Genomic DNA, 27381 nt, shown 5'->3' with positions numbered 1-27381 from the left:
CAGTATATTGTTGATTTGGATAAAAAAAAGAATGCAGTTGTGGGATATTTCAGTTGTGTGGATATCCATGTTCACATGCTTCTGCAGCAATTAGGGAGCATAGACTTCAAATTTCGGAGTTTGTTCACCAATACTACAAAAGAGATGCTTACTTGAGGACATATTCTCACATGATCCACACAGTACCAAGTGAAGATTATTATTGCAAGACAACCTATGAGTCACTCCAGCCACCAGAAGTGAAGAAAAGATCTGGGAGGCCTAAGAAAAAAAGGAAAAGAGGGGCAGATGAGGTGAAAAACACATCGACAAGACAAGGGCTGACTCACACATGCTCTAATTATTTACAAACAGGCCATAATATAGGCAGCTGCACAAATCCTAGACGGGTATGAACAGTTTTTATTTTTTTATGCATGCATATGTAATTGATGATAGTTTACTAAATATGTTAATTATGAACTAGAGCACAACTTCATCAAGGAATCAAAGAACAGGGAGAAAGCAAACAAGATCCAAGGAGGTAACATTTAAAATTCAATATTTACGTTTATAAATTTCTAACCTTAAATTTTATTAGGCCACCTCCATAACAAGGAACAATAGAGGCACAAGTGCCCAACATGCGGCCTCATCACAAAGGAGCACAGTTCCTGAATCCATAACAAGGAACAATAGAGGCACAGGTGCCCAACATACGACCTCATCACAAAGGAGCACAGTTCCTGAAAATTCACTTCAACCATCTTCGGCTTCAAATTCACAGCAACCACCATTAGCTACACAACCACCACAATCCTCAATGGCACAACATCATCGGGTTCATATGATTTTAATGCTAATGCCAGTGCAAGTGGTACCGCAAGTGCAAGTGCAAGTGCAAATGCAAATGCAAGTGCAAGTGGCCATGCTAATGCAAGTGAAAATGCAACATCTACTGCAATGGGAAATGAATTCGCAACTGTAAGTGCAAATGCAAGAGTGAAGAAAACCACAATATCAGCTGTTTTGGAAAAAAAAAATCAAAAGGAGAGCAAGAGAAAGGGCTGGACTTGCTTTATAAGAAAGACTGATTTTATGAACTTTTGTGATTCAAGTACAATTGCAACCTTTATTTTGTGTACTTTTGTTAAATGAATGGATGTACTAAATTTATGAATGGTTGCACTAAGTTAATGAACCTTCATTTTGTTATTTACTTTGATGCATTGAACTTTCATTTTGATCAATGAATTATGTATTGAATCTTCATATTCCAATAGAATTAGAGTTCATTCTATTAGAAAATGCATTGAATTACAACATTAACATCGAATTACAGTAAAATACATTCAACATAACTTCATAATTCATTAAACTTCTTAACAATATGGCATAAAGCCACAAATTACAGAAAACTTCTTAACAATATGGCATAAAGCCACAAATTACAGAAAACTTCTTAAACTTCTTAACAATATAGCATAAAAGCCCCAAATTGCATAATCCCCAAATTACATGAACATAACAAAAGGAACCCAAAGGACTCTTACAGAACTTTATCAACACCTGCAGCTACATTGGTGGTAGGATCGAACCTTTAGAAGCTTGAATTCCAATATCACATCTTCATTGCCACTGTCATGCAAATTTTTGGTAGTCGGGCTTGGAATCGAAGCTGATGGCTGCCCACTCCCCGATCTTTCGCTTGTTGGACATGGCATTGATGCCGATGGCTGCCCACTTCCCATCTCAGACGATGGCTGCCCACTTCCTATCTCAGATGACACCTCAACACCACCTACACTTTCAGGGACACACCAACGAAAATACCCACATTTCTGAAAAGAGCAACAATAATACAGTCGTCCTTTGGATGGTTTCTCAGTTTGGACAACTCGAATATGAGCCTTAACGTTGCACTTACACCATGGAGTTTGAGGATACCTCACATCAACCTTTGATTCCATCTTCCCTAAATATTCCACAAGAGAAGCCGAGAGAAGAACAGATGAGTGAAAGAGACGAGATACAATACATTCACATATATCAATTATCTAAGGGTATTTTAGACTTTTTTTATAAAAAAACTTCAATATTCGCATCTCATAGCGCGTGTACTACAAACCATGGCGGGAAGGGTGCGTGTGCTACCGATCCGGAAACACAGGGGATTTTTAGCTCAAAAAAATTACACAGGGAGTTATCAGCGAACCCGGGATATCACAGGGGTGATATATGCAATTTTTCCTATAATATTATATATATTTATATAGTATATATATTAAAATATATATAAACATATTGTATATATATATTTCATATAAATAAATAGATATGTATCTATAATATATTTATGATATTATAAATAATAATATATTTAATTTTTATTTAAAAAATAAATGTTAACGGGTTCACGCCTAAAAGGTGGGTCGGCCCGCCTAATGGTGGGTTACGACGGGTTGTGGGCCGGCCCGCACCGCTGACCCGTTTTGACATCTCTATGTATTAACTCATGGAATAATAAAAATGACTTTCATAGGAGCAGTAAGAACTTGGGCTGAAACCTAGTAATAACTAATCTACCACAAGGAATGACATGAGATCAATATTTTAAACTATTTGTTGATGTCTTGTACCAAGAATTTTTAGGTAATAACTAATCTACCACAAAGAATGACAAGACATCGATATTTTAAACTATTTGTTGATGTCTTGCACCAGAAATTTTTATGAGTATCAAACAATGATGCTAATTTAATAGCCAAAAACATAGAACAAAATAGATAAATTTTTATCCTGGATAATGTAAAACTTTGTAATTTATGCTATTTAGAAGAATCAATATGTGATTATGAAATAAACTATTGGGTAAATTGCATATATCACTCTTGTGAAATCCCGTGTTAGCTAATAATCCCCTGTGAAATTTTTTTAAGCTAATAACCCCCTATGATTCTAGATTTGTAGCATACACACCCCTTCTGGCTAAAAAATGACGAAAATGCCCTTGACTTTTATGAACTATTTAATTTATCATTTATTTTATGTAGGGGTATTTTCGTCATTTTTTAGCTGAAAAAGATGTGTATGCTACAAATCTAGAATCACAAGGGGTTATTAGCTTAAAAAAATTTCACAGGGGGTTATTAGCTAACATGGAATTTCACAAGGGTGATATATGCAATTTCCCCTAAACTATTATCAGCTAATAGACGATGACAAAAAGGAACATTATAAATTAAGTATTTTTAATAAAAATACCTAATATACTAATAAACAATAAAGATGAATTCTTAACTAACTCTTACGCCAAAACATTAGGAGGAACTATTAAATTTATCAAATATATAATAACAAAGAAATTTCATGAAGTAACACTAAATAAAAAAATCTCCAAATCCTATAAACAAAGCAATAAACTTTGTTGTGACAAAATGGAATTCACAGTAAAAGAATATGGTTGTAAAACAAACATATTACACAAACATCTAAAACGACAGAATCAAAATAAATTTAATAAACCTTATAAATCATTTAATAGGAAATTTATTCCTTATTTTTCAGAAAACCTTATAGAAGAAAATTTTATAAGAAATTTGATAACAAAAAATCACCATGTGCAAAAGGTAAAGAAAAGAATTGCACATGTTGGTTGTGCAATGAAGAAAGATATTATGCAAACGAATGTCCAAAACGTAGTGAAAAGAATACAAAGTTAAAATTTTAGAAAAATTATACACTATTGAATTTTATCCAGTTGAAACAATCGAATTTTCATAAGATGATGAAAATATTTACGGGAAATTGCATATATCACCCATGTGAAATCGCATGTTTGCTGATAACCCCCTATGAAATTTTTTTGAGCTAGAAGTCCCTTACGATTCTAAATCTGTAGCATACACCCCTTTCTGGCTAAAAAATGACTAAAATGCTCTTAATGTTATAATACAATTTAATATTAAAATATATTTCGTGTATGACAAATATTATGATAAAATAATTATATATAATTTTCATAGTTATTTAAATAAAATTAATTATTTTACTCAATTAAATATAAAATTATAAAACAAAATTAATTTAATTATTTATTTAAGTAAGGGTATTTTTGTCGATTTTTAACTGAAAAGGGCGTGTATATTACAAATTTTGAATCACAGGGGGTTATTAGCTTAAAAATATTTCATTGAGAGTTATTAGCAAACTCGGGATTTCACAGAGGTGATATATGCAATTTCCCCAAATATTTATTACCTTGATGAATCAAGTGAATCCGATTTAGAATCTTATTCAATTGATGATTCAAGAATAAATATTGTTTCAAGCTAATCAATGGTCAATTTTGATTAGCCCTAATATATTTTTTCTATCTATTGAATCGAAGGCTATTTACCCAAATTTAATTTCTCAAGGTCTATTATTTTAAATAAAAGTCAACTTAAGGCTATTAATTTAATTGCCCCAAAAATGGGGTAATTGTAATAAGAGGGTTATTTATTGAAATAAAATTTGAGGGAGGCTTATTTTCCTAATAGTGTGTTTGGTTCCATGGATTTCATCAAATTTGGTGAGATTTGGAATTGCAAATCTCATTTTGAGCGTTTGTTATAATGGAATTTTAAAATAAAATTGGTATTTGATGGGGTTTGATGGGATTTGATATAATTAAATTAAATTTCAGCAAAAATGAAAAAATTTCATGGAATTTAATGAGATTTGGGTTATACAGTCTAAATAACTTCTTCTTCAATTTACAGAGCTGTAACAAATGCATTCACAAAAAAGCTAAGTCACATCCAAAAATTCTAGCCGTTGATGCATCACGCAGATGTTTTCTGGAGAATTTATGGTGTGAATTCAATGGTGTCTGTTAAAAACAGACAAGTATTGTTCTTGAGATTGATCAATGATGGGGTTGATGCAGAGGCTGGTGTTGTGATCGGAGGGCATCAAATAGAGAACAATATTCTACTGTTCGATGTGGAAAACATGAGGGTGGTATTCAGCGCCACTCTTTCGCTTCAGGAAAAGGGAACTTTCTCGCCAACGGATGTTCTTTGCTCAATTTTGGAAGTGCTGAAGTAGTTGAGTGATTTGACGTAGACTATTCTGTAGTCCAGTCAAAATCACAAAGTCATCGGTGGCGGTAGGACTCTTGGATTTGAAGTTCTTGACACGCTCATTAATCAACAGAGATATCAGGCTTCCTCGAAGCTTCAAGTCGATGAGCTGTCTTCTTCCCAGAGCCTCCACGATGTCTTCAGTGTCAGCAAAAAGAAGCATCTTCTGCTCAATAACGGATGTTCTTTGCTCAATTTTGGTTTGTCGCCTCCTCTAATTTGAGACCTCTGCAATTTTTTGGATTTTTCTGGAGCCGAGAGGAGAAGAGAAAAAAGAAGGAGAACGAAGGGGAGGGATGACAGTGTAGCAACGAAGATTCAGTACTCTACCATTTTTCCGATGGGATTTTGGTCAGAACCGAGAAAAGAGATGATAGAGGAAGGAGGAGAATTACGGGTAGGGTTGAGGGAGTAAGCAAATAAAATGAATATATCAATTAAAAAGGACATGTAAATGTGTAGAATATTAGATTAGGGAGTGCAAAACAAGTTTTTGCTTGTGTCAGGTGGCTCAAATAAAAAATTTCTGGCCTCGAGACTGATCCACAACTTTAGTTTGTAAATAGGGATTTATTGCCAAGTTTCCCAAATTTTTTTCATTATTTAATACAAAATAAATATTTTCTTTATATTTATAAATTATATTTATTGTATACCATGTATAAAAAAATATTTGACAATTAAATATTATTAATAAGAAGTATACTTTAAAAATAACAAGTAAAACAAAAAAATTTAATTATAAAATTAGTTTAATTTTAACTATCAAATCTAATTTCTAATTAACATTAGCCAAACACTCTAATAAAATTCTAAAAATTGCAGCTATTTAAAAGCTGAACGTACTCTTTACCTGCTTATGTATTCATAGCAGCTTGAGTAGTAAAGTCTTGTGCTATGAATGCATAAGCAGGTAAAGAGTACATGTGTTGAGCTACTAAGGAAGTAATAACCCCTAAAGAAGCTAGAGCAAGAGCTAATTGAAAATGAAGCGAATTATTGATTGTGTCATAAAGACTCTTATGCCCACGGCCCAATCGTCCCCAAGAGGAATATGTGCATCTAAAAGATCTTTGATACTGTGTCCAATCCCGAAATTAGTTCTATACATATGATCAACAACAAGAAAAATAAATGCAATAGCTAAATGATGATGAGCAATATCAGTCGGCCATAAACTTTGTGTTTGTGGATGGAATCCTCAAAGAAGAGTTAGAATGGCAGAATTCTAATTTCAATTCCAATTTTAAGTCAATTCCAAATCTCATTTTGAACTATTCCAAACACACTTTTTTAGGTTTAAAAATCATATGTTGTTACGCTGTCTGCAGAGGTGTTGAGCCATCGCCGCCGCCATGGATGCCAGTGAACCAAAGACTATGGTAACAACGAGGACTAATCGATTTATTTCCTCCCGATTCTTCTTCTTTTATGAAATGGTTTATTTTTTCCCTTCTTGCTGGAACCAATACACACTTTACGTTCAGCTTTTAAATGCGCAAGATTAAATTTTTTCCCCCAAATTTTCTATAATTTCGTAGATTATGGTCAATATTCAGTTCTTGCTCAGATCTCTTTACCGTAACAATGTGCGAGTTTCAGGATAGAGTGTGTAATTGTCAATATGAATCCAACTTTCGTTTGACTTTTTTTCTGCTATCTTTCGTGCGCACAAATTACGTTAGCCAGGTAAACCGTTTTGTGTGACAGGCTAGTTTAAGAAGGTGTTGTTAAGGGAATCGAACTCCTGACCTCTTGTCAAAAATACACCTATTCCATCAACTTGGACATCTCTCGTCGTTTGACTTTTTTTTATTACTCTAGTTAGTGGTTTTGCCCACTACATGTTTGTTGAATTGAGGGTTAAAGGAGGAGAATTTTATGTCAACTTAGTATGATTCTTCTATATTGCGCAGGTGTCCGGCAGCCGTTGCATTTGCCCTTATTCCAAGCGGTGTGCAAGGAAGAGCCTTCCTCAAGAAATGATCTTCACTATTCTTTTACATCTTCCAGCTCTAGTTATACGTGATCTCATGAGACACGTTTCCCGAGAATGGGACCTCATGATCCGTTCCCCAAATTTCATCCACTGCCATCTTCTGAATTCAACCAGTGGAATTATATTCCAGCGGTTTTCTGAGCCTCGCAATGCGATTTATGTGGAAATGAGAGGAGGTAGTCTCGAGATATCTAAGTTTGACTGCGGGTCTGGACATCTACATCTAATACCTACTAGCTGTAATGGTTTATCTTTGATCCGTGATTCAAGAGACCTGTATATCATTAATCCCTTGACGAAGCAGCGAACCGTGCTTCCTCCTTTCTTTCTTCTTATAGGTCTCCATTCACAATTTAAATTAGCCTTTGCCGAGGCTTCCATGGAGTATAAAGTTGTGTATGCATTGAGACTTAAACCACATGCTCCTCCGAAACAGATTGCTATGCTAACTGTTGGAGTAGATAAAGTTTGGCGGCAAATTGATGTAGAACACTTACCTCTCAAAACTAGGATAGCTCTCAATACTTTCCCAGTGGTTACTGGAGGTTACGTACACTGGATTGGAGAATCGTTTGTTTTGACTTTGAATGTAGACACTGAAACTTTTTGTGAGTTTTCTATGCCTCGACTGCGAGAGAGATTCAGATATTTTCTTCCAATGGGCAGTAATCTATCAGTTGTTTATGGTTCCAGCAAGTTTACGAGGGATGTTTGGGAGATGAATTCAAAAACTGGAGAGTGGACCATGTTGCTCAGCTTTGACTGGAGACTTGTGCGATACAGATTGAAGGGCTTCTTTAACAAATATCGGGAGAAAATAGTTCCCATAGGTTGGTTAGCAGTGAGGGAGGTGTTGGCCTTCACTACTTCACATGATCAGAGACGTTGCATAGCTTATAATGTTAAGACCACAGAAATTCAGTGGTTCGAGTTGGTCACTGATTTTTCGAACACAGATGCAAAAGCATACAATTTTTTCTCTCATGTGAACAGTTTCGTCTGTTTGGAAGGGTGATTTTAAGTGGACGGACCACGAAAGATATGGGGAATACTAATTTCAAAGAATGGCGTGCGCTTGACATGTGTTTGTAGATAGGGTGTGTCTCGTAATTTATTTTGTTGTTGGGCATAACTGTACTCTTAATTGATGGGAGCCATATATTTTTGGTTCTCCGTGTTTGTTTAAATTATCTTTTTTTCTCAATCCATGCGAGCACGTAGAATAGATGATAATCTTATGATGATGAAGATATCTTTTAGCAAAAGATATGAAGTTGTAACTACATTATTACATTCATGGACTCTTGTAATCGAACGTGTATCACCATATAACTCAAAATAATCTCTGAAGCAAGCTTTGTTGTGATCCTTACCAGGCTGTCCCAACTTCTCATTTTCAGCAGATATGCCAATGTTATTGAGGAGCGAGCTGTACAACTTGACATATTGGCAAGTGATCAAATCAAACACACCAAAGTTTTTTCTCAAAGAACTAACTTGATTTGTGGAATGCTCGAGTTAAGAGTTCCACTCCGAAATACTGCTATTTATGGCTTTAACAATTTGGACTCAATCTCAAACAGGCAGCTGATTCGACTGCTAGGGGTTTACGTACAGTCTTTGCGCTTTATAATTTCTGCAGTACTGCTCCGATATGAGTTAATTTGATTTCAGAATGGATTTGAAATGACACAATTGTTAGGTGCATTTTAAAATCCGTCTCGCTTAAATTAACAAAGGCTAATTTTAAATTCACCTAATATAAGCTATCTACACAATCCTGTGGATTTGGCATGGTGGTTTGAGACATATAGTTACGAATTACAACACTCCAATCCAAAAAAATGGAGTCGCAATAAAAGAAGAAGAAAAGGTCATTAAATAGTTTCAAAAAAAAAAGAAAGAAGAAAAGGTCATTATTAAATTGAAATATGTTAATTAATTTAAGGGCAATTTGCTCAAAAATCCCTAATGCAAACATGTTTTGCTTTGGGGTCTCTAGTCATAAAATGTGGTACAAAACAATACAATATGTGGTACAAATACAAGATGTGGTACAAATTAACAAAAAATATGGTACAAAAAAGTGGCTAGGGAGTTCCACAAAACAATACAATATGTGGTACAAAACCATACAAGATGTGGTACAAATTAACAAAAAATATGGTACAAAAAAGTGGCTAGGGAATGCAGAACAAAACATGTTTGCATTAGGGATTTTTGAGCAATTTGCACTTAATTTAATGGTGCTTCTGTTTTTACTTTTCTTTTTTTTTTTTTTTTAATAAAAAAATTGGCATCAGATTGGTATTAGTCATTCCATTTTTTGATCCTTGTGAAATGAATGGTGGGATTTGAACCTGATACATCACGGTGAAATATGATTGTTAAAAATTCAATATTAAAAAAATTAATTAATTTTTTATATTCTCAAATCCCAAGCACATATTTTTGTTCGTACGTGCTTTTAGAACTAAATATGTTCAATATTTGTGAACACCAGCTATCTTAGAATTTTCATAGAGAAAGTATATGCAATTTTTTTAATCTAAATATCTTTCTACTTTCATCATCATCTCATTCCAAGATTGAATCTATTTGTACCTTATTTCATCCATTCATATAAATCATGCAGAGAATCCTAGTTCAGCATTATATGTTGACCCTTCACCGATTCAGTCCTAAATCTTTGAAATTTCTCTCGCTTTAGTTCGAAATGTTCCAAATTTCTCGATTTCGTTCCAAATATTTCCAAAAAATTATCGATTTAGGCCTTCGTCATTTTGTTTGTTAAAACTAAAAGTGGACATACTAATCAAAATCTCAAAACCTTAAATCACAAATCTCTATTTTCATTTTCAAACATTTTTTTTTCTTTCTCGGTACACCATATGTACATCACCGACGAAAAGAACTTTGCTTGCTTTCTGAAACGAACCATGTGACGCTACTGTTTTTTTTTTTTTTTTTACAAAAGCAAGTTTGTTTATCTCCAACTTCCTCTCTCCATTTTTTCCTTCTTGGATTGGGTCTATAGAAACATTTTATACTGCAATTTGATAAAATCTTAATATATAAGATTTTTTTAAAAAATCGATTTTTTTAATTGTTTTTTAGCTCCGCGATGAAAAAAGTAGTAGTTTTTTTTAAGAGAGCAATGAAAGTTGTTGATAGTGTATGCTTTGGTATATTATTTTCAACCAAATGGTCTTGAAAAGGGTTAGTAGTGGCCTCTAGGCTTTAACCGGTAATAAATTTCATGATGAGCCATTAATCCGAACAAACTTTATCTACAAGGAATCGGAGATATATACTTGCTAGGCAACATCATTTCCAGGAGGGAGATAGGAAATCAAAATAAGAAAGAAGAAATCGATCGATATTTTATAGTGTTACACAAATTAAGACTTTAAGATCTGGATTTTGGATTTTTTAAGATGGTGTATGGTTAGTTTTAACGAGCAAAATGACGGAAAAATCAAATTCAGCATTTTTGGAAATATCTAAGATGAAACAGAGAACGTTGAAACATATAGGCTATAGGATTGAAAAAAAAAGTCAAACATATAAGACTGAATTAGGATTTTCTCGCATTCATCCACTAAGTTTTGTTATTTTAATCTAAAATTTTTTATTATTATTTTAAAACCCACATAACACGACTACTATAGATTTAGAATGTGCTGATAGGTAATATATATATATATATATATATATATATATATATATATATAAAAGAGAGAGAGAATGTGCTCATAGGTAAAATAATAATTAAGCATATAGTGACTCATACTGTAATCCAATAAAATCTTAAATCACGATTAAATAAATCCAGCGGAAACATAAGTCAAAATACAAAAATCAATCTTGTTAGTATGATATCAATATAGGTGGTTTGGGCGAACCCCAACATCCTCTTTGATCAATCTTATAAATTTGTATTTCTAATACATACGATGTCACATTGCCTATTAATCTCCTATTACAATGTACCGATTTCTATACGTGCCGCAACTGCACCCAACCTCACCACTTGATGACCTTCGTGAAATCGTTGAAAGAGTCAAAGTACAATTCTAACGTGTAGATCTTCAGTGTTCCAGTTCATAAGAAATAATGGTGTGCAACCCTATTTCCGGACTTATCCACTAAAAATTAAACATAACAATTATAATAAAGATAATTTTATAATAACTTTTTATTTATAAACATTTTATTAATAGACAGTATGATTTATTCTATTTCTTTTATTCATTTTATGAAAAAATTTGATTATTGAAATATGACTCAACCCTATCACTATGTTAAAAAAAACATACATGTAAACATAAAATATGAGGAAATATTTTAACAAAATAGTTTTTATACAAAAGTATAAAATACAATAAATTAATCTCCTTGCAATAATAATTTACATATTCAAAGTATTATTTGTTATTAAGTGATTTTTGCTCAACCTTTTTACTAAGTACTATTTAATGATATTTGATAGTTTTATTTTCAATAATTTGAATTTTTTATACCGAGTTAATAAATTATTTTTATCTAACCATTTTATTTAACTCTATTAAAAGTAATGTTTGTTTATTATTAATCTATTGATTTTTATATCAATTCACGTGTATATATATATATATATATATATATATATATATATGCATAACATTCCATTTATTAAAGTGATCATCTAAATGAATGATATTTTATTTCTATATTAGAATGTATATTTTATAAAAAAATATTAACAATTATTGGTTTATAAGCTACACAACAATAAATTTAGATTACCATTGTTTTTCTTTGAAATAATGTAACCATGCATTTTGAAAACAACCAAACTAATACCATAAACATGAAAAAAATAATAATATACGTATAGAATATATTATTAAACGCATAGAAATTTGAAATAAATCATCATAATAAATAATTGAAATGAAAAATAAATCATATAATAACATATAAAATTTATGTATGATAATTTTTTAGACAATTTGACACAATCAATAGTAATATGAAAGTTACATAATTAAATAACTTCTATTAAGGTTGAAATTGAATGTGAGAAATTATTACACCCAATCAATTATTACACCAAATCAATTGTCTTGTGTATTTTTTCATCTTTGTCCCTATATTTTTTGTAATTTTACTTATATAACCTTCATTAGTATCTCATTCATATAGAACAAAAAGATAAACATGTATATACACAATGCAAAAACTTTGCTCATAGAAATTTGAAATAAATCATCATAATAAATAATTGAAATGAAAAATAAACCATATAATAACATATAAAATTTATGTATTATAATTTTTTAGACAATTTGACACAATCAATAGTAATATGGAAGTTATTGAATTAAATAATTTCAATTAAGATTGATATTAAATGTGATAAATTATTACACCCAATCAATTATTACACCCAATCAATTGTCTTGTATATTTTCTCATCTTTGTCCCTATATTTTTTTTTTTACTTATATAACCTTCATTAACATCTTATTTATATAAAACAAAAGGGTAAACATGTATATACACAATACAAAAACTTTGCCCCTACATTCATACGTTTATAGTAGGTATAGATTTTACTTATATAATCTTCATTAACATCTCATTCATATAAAACAAAAGGGTAAACATGTATATATACAATGCAAAAACTTTGCCCCCACATTCATACTTTTATAGTAGGTACTAGTAGAAAGCACGTACGTCCCATGTGATCACACATAATCAATTTATAATTTGTGGGTCATATCACTCAGAGTTATAATCATTTTTGTAGAATTTATTTCCTGAAATTAAAATTCATCTCCTTAATATATATGATAATATTTTAGTCTGATTAAAAATGAGTTAAAATTTCCTACAAAATATAGGTGTTCCCTAAATTTCATAAATTTAGTCCTAAATCCTAATAATATGTATGATGATATTTTCTATCCGTATGTTGGGATCGGTTCAGAGGGTAGAGGGGGGGTGAATACACTCTGAAACTTATTTTCTTTCTTTTCAAAATGATCAAGTGAAGTTTAGTTCACTTAATCTGTTTTCTCAACTTCTAAAACGGTTTGAACAACTTAAATAGTGCGGAAATAGTTCAGAGGTTTTAGTGATGCAAAAGCAAGTTATAACACGATGTATGAGCAATATATAAGATAAATATGCAATAAAGACTAAGACACGATTTATGGAAGTTCGAAGGCTTAATCCTTCTACGTCTCCCCTTCTTCCACTTAGGAAGGAATTCACTAGAAGACTTTGGTTATTACAACGTCTTGCAATACACCCACTTCAGACTGAGAACTTATCCAATGCCTAATCCAAAACTCCTAGATTTACACAGATAAGATTCTCAGTTCTTATCAGACTGGTGGAAGCTTTCAGAGTAGCTTCAAGTCTCTTCAATAATGAATACAGTCCGGTTGAGCTTCTCAAACTGCAGAGCGGTCGAGAGGCTTGGAAACCCTAGGATGATCCTTGAAGATCAGATATGTAAACTGTAGGCGAGGGTTTATTTGAGCAGCAAGTGAATGATCTTGTAAGTGTGCTCAAGTATTGCTTCAGTATATCAGATGAGGACTTCTGATAGTATTCAAGTGATTGAGTTGATTGAGATTTTTCGTGTTGCTTGTCTTCTTGTCACTTCTTGAGCAATCTTCCCTTTATATAGGTCAATCAACAACGTCTTTATTTTTGAACGTTCTGATGCTGCATTGAATGCACATTTAATGCTTCATAAATGCATTGATGATTCTGCATGAAGATCGTACACTTCTTTAAATGCAGACAACTTCCAGGGTCCAAAACTGGTATAAACGGTCGAATGCTTTATCTGTAGCCATTCTGCGTTTTTGCCATTTTAGTGCAACCTGTTGTCTCGATGCAAGAGTCAACAGATCTTCTGATACGCCGGTTCTGCTTTTGATAAAAGATCTTGCAATGAACGTCTTGTCTCAAGTATTTGTCTTGAGATATCTTGATAAGCAGTTGGCATTCTACCGGTAGATAGATTTATCCTCTGCTGGTTTGAATAACCAGTCGATAGGCTTGTGACTGCAACCGGTCGAGAGACAAAGGCGGTTGACAAGCTTCCGGTAGATAACTTGAAGGGTTTAGACGGTTGCGGTAGGAGTTGTAGTAGATTCCTGAAATACAAAAGATTGGCAGCACATTCCTATACAATGAGTTGTTGTTTGTTATCACCAAAATGTCGGATTCAACAATTTCCCCATTTTTGGTGATGACAAAACTTAAGTGCTCCGAAAACAATATGAAAGCATTAAAATGAACTTCATTGAGAGAATGAATTTCATTAATTACAATAAGCATTCTTATTACACCTACTGCAGAAAAACAAAATAAGATACAGCTGCGATAAGTAAAGAAGAGACAAGTTGTTCATCTTTTGAACCAACTGGCTCCTCCTGACCTATCGCCTTCTCTTATTCTTCTGTCGGCTTCTTCCTTTCTTCTGGATTCTTATTCACGTCTTCTTGCCTCTGCTGCTCTTCGTTGCTCTTCTTCCCCCTTTTTGGCATCACCTTGGTTGAGTCGAAGGATGATCTCAGTGAGTTGAGTGCCAAGGCAGGCTTGCATAGTATCAATTTTTGCATCTAGTTGAGCAATTAGAGTAGCTTGCATAGTGTCCATCCGATCATTCAACTGCCTATGAAGGCGGTTTTCGGATCTGACAACTTGTTCGGAGACGGTAGAGAGCGTTTTGATTTGAGTGCGATGATGGGCAGTGATCTCTTTGGACAGATGAGCAAGGTCTCTAGACACGGTCTCAAAATGCCGAATCATCGTCTTGCGTGAATTGTCAACCCATGAGGATATGTTTGTGATGTCTTGTGAAAAGGATCGAACTGTTTGCATGAGCTCATGAAGCCTATTTATCAATGTGTGATCCAGAGCTGCTGCCATGGCTTCAATATATGAGTCATCAGTCTGAAGCATTTGACTCTGTGTGTCATTCCTTGGTGAAGCCGGGCCAGACTCAGGATGATGTAATGCTGGTGATCTGGCTGGTGAGCTAGCTGATGTACCTTCCAATAGTGGTACAGTTGGAGATGTAGGGGTCTCGACTGCAGCCAAGATGGTTGGTGGAGTACCAGGATCAGCACTCGGTTCATCCATTAGGAGATTTTCCACAAACTTTTCAGTAGATGGAGACGGTTGAAGTGCTGGGTCAGCATCAGTCACTGGCTGTTCTGGAGGGGCAAGTGATACAATAGTGCTTGGTATCTCTGTTGGGGGCACTACTGCTTCACTGCTGCAAGGAGCCTCTGTCACAGAGGTGACCGGAATTTCTTGTTCAATCACTTCTGAAAAATCTTGTAGACGACTGGGAGAGGTGTGAGCGGTCGCCGCTGGAGATGAGTGAGCAGTCACAGCTGCTTCCGGTTGAATTACTGCTTGGACTGCGGTTGAGGCGGGGTCGACCGATGAAGATGCTCCCACAATCGATTTTAGAGCGGATGACTGAAACAGGTCAGCAGTGATGAGACCGGCCAGAATCCCATCTGAAAGAGTAATAGCAGAGACGTCTTCTTCACCCTGATCTTGGGTAAGAAAAGTCTTCATCATCACCTGTGCTTCCAGTCCATAAGCCTGTATACAAGCTGCTGAAGCTGTCGTCTTTACGTTGTTAAGAGCTTGGAAGTGCTGAAGTAGTTGAGTGATTTGACGTAGACTATTCTGTAGTCCAGTCAAAATCACAAAGTCATCGGTGGCGGTAGGACTCTTGGATTTGAAGTTCTTGACACGCTCATTAATCAACAGAGATATCAGGCTTCCTCGAAGCTTCAAGTCGATGAGCTGTCTTCTTCCCAGAGCCTCCACGATGTCTTCAGTGTCAGCAAAAAGAAGCATCTTCTGCTCAATAACGTTCAGAGCTTTCCACTTAGAAAATATTTGAGCAAGCGTCAGGTGAGTACGGGAATGATGCCATCTGTCAAAGCGCTGTAGGTGACGCTTGACAGTGCAGAGAACGTGAGAGATGATCAAGTTGAGCTCGACAGTAGCTGCTGGTTGAGCCTTAGGTGAGTAGATCATCACACCTTTCCCTTTGTCCTTGGGATCAGCGAGAGTGACCTTTGGAGTTTATGAGGCACCTTCCATGATTATCACACCCTTGGTAGGACGTGGAGCAGTAGTAGCAGTAGTGGTAGTAGTCTCGACCGTTGGCAGAATTAGTGTTGGAACGGTAGGAGCAAGTCCAGAAAGGGACTTTAACCTCTTGTGCTGTCTCTTCTTCTCGCCTGCAGGCTTGGATGGCACAGCTGCTTTGGATACAGAAGGAGATGACTTGCTGAAGGCTTGAATCAGTGGAACGTTCTCACATGATTCTTCTTCAGAGTCAGATTCTATGATAAGTTGACGCTTGGCAGATTTCTTGGTATGGGCTGGTTTGGCCGCTACTGGGACTGTTGAAAGCGGTTGAGTGACAGCAACAACACTTGCGGTTGAAGGCAGAGTGTCGACCGCAACCTCTTTCTTGTTCAGAAACTTGAAGATTGTAGACTTGTTGAGCCATTTGGTGGGATGCAGAGGCTCAGTCTTGGAGAAGTCTACTCCAAGGACGCTCAAGGTGTGGCAAATTTGCAGAGCAAATCCCTCGGATTGCCCTTTTCCCCTGATCATTTCACATAAAGTAGTGAACAATATGTCTGACCAGTTGATGTTGATTTTGGAGGCGATACAAGCCATGTATTGGAATTTCTCCATCGTCACCTTGTCGTACGATCCAGCCTTGGCAAGAAGATTCTTGGCCACGATGTTGGTCAATAGCCTGAATGGAGCTTTAAGAGATGTCTTCTGAGCCGGCAGTTTGATCGAAGCATCAGTGGTTGAGAATTCCTTCAACCAATATGAGCAGTTACCATCGGGAAGATCCGCGCATTTTGTCAAACCCCTGGAGGGCAGATCAAATGTGCTGGCGAAGAACTTTTGATTGAAGGAGTAGGACTCTGTCCGGATCAAGCATTTGACAGTCCCATGCTCGATTTGAGCGGTTGCAAAGAACTCCTTCAAGACAGGCAGATCGCAGATGGCGCTGCTTCCCAAAAACTTCTTCAGTCCAGAGGCTTCAAGCATGGTGAAGACCTCAGTGATTCCTGCATTGTTTGCCTCAATAACGGAATCAAAGTTGATTGCAAGGCAAGTCTTCTGGATCGACATGATAGCTGTAGATAAGAACTCGAGCAGAGAGTAAGCAAAAGCTTGATAGTAATGCGATAGAACTTTTAATGCAATATGAAAGCTTTAGCAACGGTGAAAGGTTGATATACGAGTGTAAAGAAGTATATATAGGAACCTATGGGCCATATGGTGATGTCATGAAAAGTATTTTTGAAATTCAAAAAGTTTTGAAGAGTATAATCACCGCGCCCAATTAATGTCATTTGGTTCAAAGCACAAAGCTGTTAGTACGGAGCCTGTCAGAGACTAGCTAAAGGCGGATGATATGCCAACATTTATGGCAATGTAACAGCTAAGCTATTAAAGTCATACTAGCAATCATTCCCCCTAAAAGCATGCATACTAACTTAGATCTACTAAGCCAAGAATATTTCGAAAATATGAAAACTTAGCGTCCGGTAAAGGCTTGGTGAATATGTCTGCTGCTTGTTGATCGGTAGAGATGTATTCCAGCCTGATTTCCTTCTTTAAGACATGATCTCAGATAAAGTGATGCCTGACATCAATGTGCTTTGTCCTAGAGTGCATCACTGGATTGTGAGTGATGGCTATGGCACTTGTATTGCCACAGTAGATTGGAGCTTCACTCGACCGGATTCCATAATCATTAAGCTGCTGTTGAATCCAGAGTATTTGAGCACAAGAGCTGCCAGCAGCAAGGTATTCTGCTTCGGCGGTCGAGGTAGCAATTGATATCTGCTTCTTACTTGACCACAAAATTAGTCTATCTCCAAGGAATTGACATGTGTCACTTGTACTTTTGCGATCAATTCTACAACCTGCATAATCTGCATCTGAATAGCCAATAAGATTAAGATTTGAATCTTTGGGATACCAAAGACCTACATTAGTAGTTCCTTTAATATATTTAATTATTCGTTTGGCGGCAATGAAATGAGATTGCTTAGGTGCTGCTTGAAATCTAGCACATAAACAAACTGAATACATGATATTCGGTCGACTGGCAGTCAAATAAAGCAATGAGCCAATAAGGCCTCGATACATTGTTACCTCGACCGGGATTCCCCCTTCATCTTTATCAAGCTTGATTGATGCACTCCTGGGGGTAGATACAGTTGAGCACTGTTCCATTCCAAACTTCTTTACCAATTCCTTGGCATACTTGGATTGATTGATAAATATTCCAGTTTCAAGTTGCTTCACTTGCAATCCAAGAAAGAAATTTAGCTCGCCCATCATGCTCATTTCAAATTTCTCCTGCATCATCTTAGAGAACTTTGAGCACAACTTGGGGTTAGTTGACCCAAATACAATGTCATCAACATAAATTTGTACTAGTAACACATGATCACCTTTTACAAATTTAAACAAGGTCTTATCGACCGTTCCAATTTGGAAATCATGTTCCAATAAAAATTTTAGTAATGTATCATACCATGCACGCGGTGCTTGTTTTAATCCATAGAGAGCTTTGTCAAGTTTATAGATATATTGAGGATGAGTAGGATTGACAAAACCTGGTGGTTGTTCAACGTACACCTCTTCTTGAAGTAGACGATTGAGGAATGCAGACTTGACATCCATTTGATAAACTTTAAAGTCCTTGAAAGCTGCATAGGCAAGAAAGATGCGGATTGCTTCTAGTCTTGCAACTGGCGCGAAGGATTCCTCAAAGTCTATGCCTTCTTCTTGTCTGAATCCTTGTGCAACAAGCCGAGCTTTGTTACGCACAACAGTGCCATGTTCATCGAGCTTGTTACGAAACACCCATCTAGTTCCAATCACATTTTGATTTTCCGGTCGAGGAACTAGATGCCAAACATTGTTGCGGGTGAATTGATTCAACTCTTCTTGCATAGCTTCAATCCAGCTGGCATCTGATAGAGCTTCATCTATCTTCTTGGGCTCTACCTGAGATATGAAAGCTGCATGCAAGAATTCATTAATCATTTGACCACGTGTTTTTCGAGGAGCAGAGGGGTCACCTATGACCAACCCAGGTGGATGATCTTTGTTCCACCTAAAATAATTCCCTAAAGGGTTGTCATCAATTGGTTGACGAACGTCCTCGTTTACTGGATCATCATTGGCAGGAGGATCGTTATCAACCGGTGGATCCTCTTCTGTCCTTGTTTGATCACACACGGTAGAGGGAACTGGATCATCCTTCTTTGGAGGATATGGATCACTGTCACTCTCTTTCTGTAGATTTGTGTTTTCCAGTCTATGACTCAGATCATTTATGCTCCCTTGAGTTTGTTCTGTACAAAGAGTAGATTCATCAAACATAACATGAATGGTTTCCTCGACCGTTAGTGATCTTTGATTGAACACTCGATAAGCTCTGCTAACGGCTGAGTAACCAATAAAAGTTCCTTCGTCTGCTTTGGCATCGAAGGCTGTCAAATGATTTTTGCCATTGTTGTGGATAAAGCATTTGCACCCAAAAATTTTGAAGTATGAAATATCAGGTTTTGTGCCATTCCAGATCTCATATGGAGTTTTGTTAAATCGTTTATTAATCATAGATCTGTTTTGAGTATAGCAAGCTGTGTTAACTGCTTCTGCCCAAAGCCTTTGAGAAACATTTGAATCAGCAATCATAGTTCTGGCTGCTTCTTTTAAAGTACGGTTCCTTCTTTCAGCCACCCCATTTTGCTGTGGGGATCTAGCAGCTGACAACTCATGCTTGATTCCCTGATCATCTAGATAAGTCATAAGAGTGGTGTTTAAAAATTCAGTCCCTCTATCACTCCTGATTCTATCTATCACAGTAGATTGTTCATTTTGCAAGCGTTTAAAAAGCTTAATCAGGTGAGGTGCAGTTTGATCTTTTGAAGAGAGAAAGATGACCCAAGTAAATCGAGAAAAGTCATCTATAATAACAAGAGCATATCTCATTCCCCCTATGCTTCTTACTGGTATAGGACCAAATAGGTCCATGTGAAGTAAATCTAAGCATTTGGAAGAAGACATACACCCTTTATTTTTAAAGGTTGCTCTCACCTGCTTTCCTAGTTGACAAGCAGGACAAACTTTGTCTTTTATAAAATCTCCTTCAGGCAGACCAGAAACCAAATCATGCTTCCTCAAGTTAGAGATGAACTTAAAATTTAGATGATTTAACCGCTTATGCCACAACCAATGTTTATCATGATGAGCAGTAAGACAAGTAGGTGAAGAAATATGTGAGCAAGACCAGCTTACCTTGTAGGTGTTTAGGTTTCTTACACCGGTCATAAGAGTCTCACCTTTGTCATTTTTGATGATGCAAGTGTGTTTGTGAAACTCGACCGAATGATCATTGTCACATAGTTGACTAATACTTATCAAATTATAGCACAGTTTGTCAACAAGCAACACATCTTTAATAATGATGTTACCATGGATAATCTTACCCTTACCCACGGTTTTACCTTTGGAGTTGTCTCCAAAGCTGATCTTTGGTCCTTTGCACAGCACAACTTCTGTTAGAAGTTCTGGATTCCCTGTCATGTGCCGTGAGCAACCACTATCTAAGTACTAGGTAGTGTCCTTGATAGAAGTGGTCTTCTCGCCCGTTTGGACTTTTAGTACCTGCAAAAAGTGAAGAACTTTTGGTACCCATATCTAGTAGGGTCCAGGTCGGATTAGCCCTTTCGGGACCCACACCTGGAACACCCTTACAGGTTTGCCCGTGTGTGTGTCCAGAAATCTGTGCGGTCGATAAGCAGTAAATGTGTGTGCTTGTGAGGTTGCTGTGTGCTGCTTGCCTTTTTGATCTTTATCAGTTAGCCTGTACCTCTTTTGAACTGGCCTGCAATTAAAGTACTGGTAAGGCTTCTCCTTTGACCATCTTCTCTTAGAGTAGTTAGACTCATTCCATGGCCTTTTGAAATTAGATTGGTTTCCCTTTCTTCTTTCATTAGGTTTTGGTTTAATCCAAGTTCCTCTTTGATTAGAGATCTGGGGATCCACATATCCCAGCCCTCTATGCTTAGAGCTTCGTTCGTTAGATACTTTCTGATTTTTGTCAAAGCTGCACTCATCATGTTCATATATCGTGCTGGACCTGACAAATCTTATTTTGTTAAGATTGCCTTTGTCCAGGCTTGACTGAATACAAGATTCCATAGACTGTTCATTTGTTCCAAACCCTAGACCGGTTTTGTCATGTGCCGGTCTTTGGATTTCTTGAATCTTGTCAATGGTTACAGAAGATTTATTCCAAGCCTTAATTGTTTCAAGTAGTTTTTTGTTCTCAGTCAAGGTTGCTTGGAACACTCTTTTCAAGGTGTCATTCTCAGTAGCCAGCAGACTTAGCTTGACCTTAAGACCATCAAGCTCTTTTCGCTGCATGCAGCTTGATTCGCTTAACATATCTTTTAGGTCAGCTTTTTCTGCCTTTACCTCATCGAATTCCTTGGATAATGCTTTGTATTCATTAGCCATTTCGTGTAAAGCAGTAACTAGATCACTGTGAGTAAATTCAGGTGAACCAAAGTCAAATACCTCCTCAGCTTCTTATTCGATGTCAGCCATAAGGCATTCCACCTTATCATCATCGCTGTCATCTGAAGAGCTTCCGATATTGGGGTTGTCAGAGTCAGACTCAGCCCACTTGCTTTTGCTTTCGTCTGCTACTAGAACCCTTTGGTCTCTTCCTTTTCTAAACATCCTCTTGTCCTCCTTGCCCCTTCTTCTTTCGAAGAATTGCTTCTGATCATTGCTCTTAGGCTTGGTGCAATCTGCAATGAAGTGGCCTGGCTTGCCACAGTTAAAACAAGTAGGACCATCGTCTGTATGGTCCGATTTATGATAATTTTTAAATTTAGAATTGTTTTTACGCATAAATCTACCAAATTTCTTGACAAAGAGTGTCATGGCTTCGTTGCTGATTTGCTCAGCTGATCTCTTTGGAGCTTCCTCGACCGGTGGACGCATCATCGTTGAGGTTAAGGCCTTGGTTGGTTGAGAGGTAGATGGTTCATCTTCTATCCTCATGTTGAGCTCGAACTCGTAGGCTTTGAGATCTGCAAAGAGATCATGCAGTTCAACCTTGCTTAAGTCTTTTGACTCCCTCATGGCCACTGTCTTGATCTCCCATTCTTTGGGCAAAGCTCTCATAACCTTCACAGCAATTTCACGGTTAGTATAAATTTTTTCTAAAGCAATAAGATCACAAATGATACAACTGAACCGTTCATCAAATTCAGCCATGGTTTCCCCTGGCTTCATTTTGGCATTTTCATATTTTTGAATGGCCATGGTGAGCTTGTTTTCCTTGGTCTGGTCATTTCCTTCACACAGCTGAGTGAGCTTCTCCCAAATCTCCTTTGCTGTGGAGCATGTCTTGATTTTGCTGAACATGTTCTTGTCTAGTGTTTTGTATAGGATGTCTCGGGCCACATTGTCAAGATTGGCCTTTTTTTGTCCTCAGTAGTCCACTCAACTCTTGGTTTCTCAATCATTTGTCCTGCACCATCGGTTAGAGCTGGGTTGACCTTCATGATTTTGATAGGACCGTCTGTTATGACATATAGCATGTCATCGTCCTGTGCTGCAAGATGTGCCTGCATGCGAATTTTCCAGTCATCATAATCTTCTTCAGAAAACATAGGAATTTTGTTGAAAGAAGTCATGATTTTAAAACTTTAGATCAGCAGTTGAGAAAGGAACCCGCTCTGATACCACTTGTTGGGATCGGTTCAGAGGGTAGAGGGGGGGTGAATACACTCTGAAACTTATTTTCTTTCTTTTCAAAATGATCAAGTGAAGTTTAGTTCACTTAATCTGTTTTCTCAACTTCTAAAACGGTTTGAACAACTTAAATAGTGCGAAAATAGTTCAGAGGTTTTAGTGATGCAAAAGCAAGTTATAACACGATGTATGAGCAATATATAAGATAAATATGCAGTAAAGACTAAGGCATGATTTATGGAAGTTCGAAGGCTTAATCCTTCTACGTCTCCCCTTCTTCCACTTAGGAAGGAATTCACTAGAAGACTTTGGTTATTACAACGTCTTGCAATACACCCACTTCAGACTTAGGACTTATCCAATGCCTAATCCGAAACTCCTAGATTTACACAGATAAGATTCTCAGTTCTTATCAGACTGGTGGAAGCTTTCAGAGTAGCTTCAAGTCTCTTCAATAATGAATACAGTCCGGTTGAGCTTCTCAAACTGCAGAGCGGTCGAGAGGCTTGGAAACCCTAGGATGATCCTTGAAGATCAGATATGTAAACTGTAGGCGAGGGTTTATTTGAGCAGCAAGTGAATGATCTTGTAAGTGTGCTCAAGTATTGCTTCAGTATATCAGATGAGGACTTCTGATAGTATTCAAGTGATTGAGTTGATTGAGATTTTTCGTGTTGCTTGTCTTCTTGTCACTTCTTGAGCAATCTTCCCTTTATATAGGTCAATCAACAACGTCTTTATTTTTTAACGTTCTGATGCTGCATTGAATGCACATTTAATGCTTCATAAATGCATTGATGATTCTGCATGAAGATCGTACACTTCTTTAAATGCAGACAACTTCCAGGGTCCAAAACTGGTATAAACGGTCGAATGCTTTATCTGTAGCCATTCTGCGTTTTTGCCATTTTAGTGCAACCTGTTGTCTCGATGCAAGAGTCAACAGATCTTCTGATACGCCGGTTCTGCTTTTGATAAAAGATCTTGCAATGAACGTCTTGTCTCAATTTTATTTGTCTTGAGATATCTTGATAAGCAGTTGGCATTCTACCGGTAGATATATTTTTCCTCTGCTGGTTTGAATAACCAGTCGATAGGCTTGTGACTGCAACCGGTCGAGAGACAAAGGTGGTTGACAAGCTTCCGGTAGATAACTTGAAGGGTTTAGACGGTTGCGGTAGGAGTTGTAGTAGATTCCTGAAATACAAAAGATTGGCAGCACATTTCTATACAATGAGTTGTTGTTTGTTATCACCAAAATGTCGGATTCAACACCGTATATTTTTTTAAAACACATTTTTTATGGTTGTAAATATGGTTTAAGATTTAGAAATAGTTCTTTTCTGGAATTCAAAAATCATGTTCATTTTTTTAAGCTACTAAAAAAATTTAACTTTAATTTTAATTTTATTATTAATTGTGTATCTCAGATTAATTTGAATGTTCACATCATACTACGAATGATAAACATACACAACTTAAATATTCAAATTTTGTCTTTTTTCATCGTAACCACTTGGCAATCCGATCCATTCATCTGTTTTATTATGTGTCTTCTTCTTTGAGTAAACGTAGCCAGTTTCTCGCCATCTTCGATATCAATGATTTAATGTGTTGGTTGTTCCGATTAGTTGCTCATCTTATTTTTTATTTATATATTTTGGTGAACCTTTCTTTTTTCTTCTTCGATGTCATTTTCTCTCTTGACGTTTTAGCTAGTTTCGAAGATTTTTTGTCATGGTATTTGCAAGCCTTCCGTGACAATACAGAGGGGCGCTTTTTCTTTAATTTTTACTAAGTTATTTATCCATCTTGAAAAAAAATGTATGTTTTTTCATGATTGGATAGTCAAGTACTTGTTATTTTTTCTTCACCTTGATGTTCCTATTATCATATATTTTCAATATATATTATATCATGTAATTTACAATCATGTATCAATTTTGAAATGAGAAAAAATATTTTATATAAAAGTAAATACATACAACGATATAAATGTATATGTACTCAAATATTGGTTAGGACATAATTTTTATATATAAATTCAAAATACAAGACTTACTAATTTTGAAAAGAGAAATCTTTAAAAAAAAATTGAAAACTTCTGATAACAATTTAAAAAATATTAGAATTAAAAAATATATTTTTGAAACCTTGATATTTTTGTATAGATACGAAGAAGAACAAAATTTTAAATAATAATTATACAAAATAAATTAATATATAATTATATCAACCTAATATTACCCACTTTTTATTGGCTAATAGCATTGTATATTATTTTTAAAATTTAATAATTTAAAATATCATTGTATACATAATTCATATTTTAATTACTAATATAACTAATCTAATATTTCATTCACACAATCAAAAAAAATATAATCTTCATAAATTGCATACCATGAATAAATTTTTATGAAAAAGAATTAAATAAAATTGTCATGTTAAGTAACAGTGGTCTTGTCCTAAATTTTGTTTTTTTAATTGATACATGTTTTACTATTAAAATATCATTTTTTTTTTCTAAACCCATTTTATGATTATTTTTATTTATTTAAACACAGCATTGTTTATTATTTTTTGAATTTAATAATTTAAAATATCATTGTATATATAATTACTAATATAATTGATCTAATATTTCATTCACACATTCAAAAAAATATCATCCTCATAAATTGCATACCATGAATAAATTTCTATGAAACCAAATTAAATGAAATCTTTATGTTGAGTAACGGTGGTCTTGTCCTAATTTTTTTTATTCATAATTGTTTTTACTATTAAAGTATCATTTCTTCTAAACCCGTTTTATGATCATTGTTTTTATTATTTAAACATAGCATTGTTTATTATTTTTAGAATTTAATAATTTAAAATATCATTATATATATAATTCATATTTTAATTACTAATATAATTGATCTAATATTTCATTCACACAATCAAAAAATAGTTGTATATAATATTCATATTTTAGTTGTAAAAGACACCATTTTGACCAATTAAATGTCAATAATAAAGACCTAATAAAAATATATATATATGAAACCATTATGAGGCACTAATTAATGCCCAACAAAAATTTACTTTCCTTACAGAAAATGTACTATATGTGTTGTATATTTACTTTTATATCCCTATGAATATTTATTAGGAATACATTGGCAAGAGAATAAAAGGGCAAAGTCGGTTAGCCACAACCGTAAAACAACGATATAAATGTAAAAGTACTCAAATATTGGTTAGGACATAATTTTTATATATAAATTCAAAATAAAAGACTTACTAATTTTGAAAAGAGAAATATTTCAAAAAAAAATTGAAAACTTCTGATAACAATTTAAAAAAGATTAGAATTAAAAAATATATTTTTGAAACCTTGATATTTTTGTATAGATCCGAAGAAGAACAAAATTTTAAATAATAATTATACAAAATTAATTAATACATAATTATATCAACCTAATATTACCCACTTTTTATTGGCTAATAGCATTTTTTATTTTTTTAGAATTTAATAATTTAAAATATCATTGTATATAATTCATATTTAATTACTAATATAACTGATCTAATATTTCATTCACACAATCAAAAAAATATAATCTTCATAAATTGCATACCATGAATAATTTTTTATTAAAAAAATTAAATGAAATCGTCATGTTAATTGGTAACGGTGGTCTTGCCTTAAATTTTATTTTTTTTAATTGATACATGTATTACTATTAAAATATCATTTTTTCTAAACCCGTTTTATGGTTATTGTTATTATTATTTAAACATAGCATTGTTTATTATTTTTTGAATTTAATAATTTAAAATATCATTGTATATATAATTACTAATATAATTGATCTAATATTTCATTGACACATTCAAAAAAATATCATCCTCTTAAATTCCATACCATGAATAAATTTCTTTGAAAACAAATTAAATGAAATCTTTATGTTAAGAAACAGTGGTCTTGTCCTAATTTTTTTTATTCATACTTGTTTTTACTATTAAAATATCATTTCTTCTAAACTCGTTTTATGATTATTGTTATTATTATTATTATTTAAACATAGCATTGTTTATTATTTTTAGAATTTAATAATTTAAAATATCATTGTATATATAATTCATATTTTAATTACTAATATAATTGATCTAATATTTCATTCACACAATCAAAAAATAGTTGTATATATTATTCATATTTTAGTTGTAAAAGACACCATTTTGACCAATTAAATATCAATAATAAAGACCTAACAAAAATATATATGAAACCATTATGAGGCACTAATTAATGCCCAACAAAAATCAATTTGCATGTCTTACAGAAAATGTACAATGTGTGTTGTATATTTACTTTTATATCCCTATGTATATTTATTAGGAATACATGGACAAGAAAATAAAAGGGCA

At 34.5% G+C, this 27381-nt stretch overlaps 1 protein-coding gene across 1 annotated transcript; it reads left to right on the top strand.

The window, feature by feature from the left end:
• The first annotated feature begins 6113 nt into the window (after positions 1-6113).
• On the top strand, positions 6114-8411 carry LOC140875853 (putative F-box/kelch-repeat protein At1g12870). The gene is made up of 2 exons (XM_073279666.1): positions 6114-6487; positions 7022-8411. Exons 1-2 carry the CDS (start codon positions 6461-6463, stop codon positions 8117-8119), a joined length of 1125 nt encoding a protein of 374 aa, XP_073135767.1. The 5' UTR covers positions 6114-6460; the 3' UTR covers positions 8120-8411.
• Positions 8412-27381: the final 18970 nt, after the last annotated feature.

The sequence above is a fragment of the Henckelia pumila genome, chromosome 1, assembly GCF_033568475.1.
Source record: "Henckelia pumila isolate YLH828 chromosome 1, ASM3356847v2, whole genome shotgun sequence".
NCBI classification, from domain to species: Eukaryota; Viridiplantae; Streptophyta; class Magnoliopsida; order Lamiales; family Gesneriaceae; genus Henckelia; species Henckelia pumila.
The sequence above is the reverse complement of the archived record's forward strand: the minus strand, read 5'-3'. Positions and strand labels throughout refer to the sequence as shown.

Excerpts from the sequence above, each read along its gene's own strand:
- LOC140875853 (XM_073279666.1), top strand. The coding sequence starts at position 6,461 with ATGGATGCCAGTGAACCAAAGACTATG. Across the intron at positions 6,488-7,021 it reads CCAGTGAACCAAAGACTATG|GTGTCCGGCAGCCGTTGCAT; the intron begins GTAACAACGAGG and ends TATATTGCGCAG.